The 1,303-nt window shown below is 68.5% G+C and overlaps 1 protein-coding gene across 1 annotated transcript in view; it reads right to left on the minus strand.

Moving 5' to 3' along the window:
- KCP (kielin/chordin-like protein) overlaps positions 1-1,303 on the minus strand; it is a 12,888-nt gene that overhangs the window by 9,212 nt on the left and 2,373 nt on the right. Inside the window, exons 9-12 of the mRNA XM_025215429.1 lie at positions 905-990; positions 529-619; positions 335-417; positions 60-153 (exon numbers count right to left, since the gene is read on the minus strand). Coding sequence (XP_025071214.1) covers positions 60-153; positions 335-417; positions 529-619; positions 905-990 — 354 coding nt within the window. The remainder of the gene's footprint in view (positions 1-59; positions 154-334; positions 418-528; positions 620-904; positions 991-1,303) is intronic.

A 1,303-nucleotide genomic window follows, 5' to 3' on the forward strand; every position in this document is an offset into this window, starting at 1 on the left:
TGGCACCAGGATGGCCTCAGCTTGGAGTGGGGCTGGGTGGGGGTGGGGGTCCGCAGTACCTTGGCAGCGGGGGCAGCAGACACCCGGCTCCGTCACTGGGTGGGTGCAGGTCAGCGGGGGGCATGAGACCCAGGCGCACAGCACGGCCCCCTCCTGCCCAGAGAGCAGTGTTAACGAGCCCCTTCGGCCCTGGGCCCCGATCCTGGACCCCCGGCATCCCCACGGGACCTGCGCCCAGTGTTGTGTGTGGCCGTGGCCCTCCCCAGAGCCAACCGCCTTCTGCACCCCCTCCCCAGCTGTGCCAGGGACCCCCATGTCCTGCCCCCGCACACACCTGACACTGGCACTGCTCGCACGGGTCCTGCGGGGCTGCGAAGGTCTCCCCGTCTGCAAGGTCCTGGCCCTGGAAGTGGCAGCCTGAGTTTGGGGGGGGCGAGAAGAGGGGTCAGAGAAGGAGAGAACCGCCCCCCCCCCAGCCCAGGGGGGTCCCTCAGACCCTTCCCCCTTTCTGCCCCCCTCCGGTCTCACCTTGGCACAGGGGGCAATTGCAGGCCCCTGGGGCAGGGTGGGGGCAGGAGGCCGGCGGGCATGGCCCCCTCTGGCACTGCACTGACCCAGCCTGGAGGACAAGCGGGGGGTGGGCATCAGGGCTGCTCTGGGGGCTCCATGCAAGCACCCAGCCATGCCCCACACCACACCAACCAGCTCAACCACTGCCCCCCTCCCCAGTAGGCAATTACCCCACACCCCACCCCCAGCCTGAGAGGTGTGTGTGAGGGGGTGGGGGTTGGTTCTGCAGAATGACCTTTCCAGCCCCACAGTCATCGTTAGGTTTCAGAGTTAACATCTGGTGACTGGAAAACTGAGGCACAGGGTGGGCATCGGCCCCCCCCCCAGCACTCACCTGGCAGGTGCATTGTGAGCACTGGGCGTCCTCCGGGTCGGCAAAGCTCTGTCCGTGGGTGGCCGTCACGCCGTGGTAGGAGCAGCCTGGGGGGCACGGGGAGGGCATGGGCACCGCACGGCTGTGCCCCCCAGGATATAGTCCCCCTGGGGGCGCAGGGATACAGGCGGCGGGGGGGGGGCTCCCTGCTTGGGCCCCCCTGCCCAGGGGAGGAAATAGTGCTAGGCGGGGTGGAGGGATACCTGCCAGGACTCCTCCAGCCGGAGGTTCCCCATGCCCTTGGGCAAAGAAATAGTCCATTGGACCTTGTCCCCCACAGGGGCGGTGGGTAAGAAAATAGTCCCAGGCTGGGCGCAGGACTATGAGCAGCCCCCTCTCCCCCCTCCCCCCCCCCCCCCC

The sequence above is a fragment of the Alligator sinensis genome, unplaced genomic scaffold (genome assembly GCF_000455745.1).
Source record: "Alligator sinensis unplaced genomic scaffold, ASM45574v1 scaffold1083_1, whole genome shotgun sequence".
Classification (NCBI taxonomy): Eukaryota; Metazoa; Chordata; order Crocodylia; family Alligatoridae; genus Alligator; species Alligator sinensis.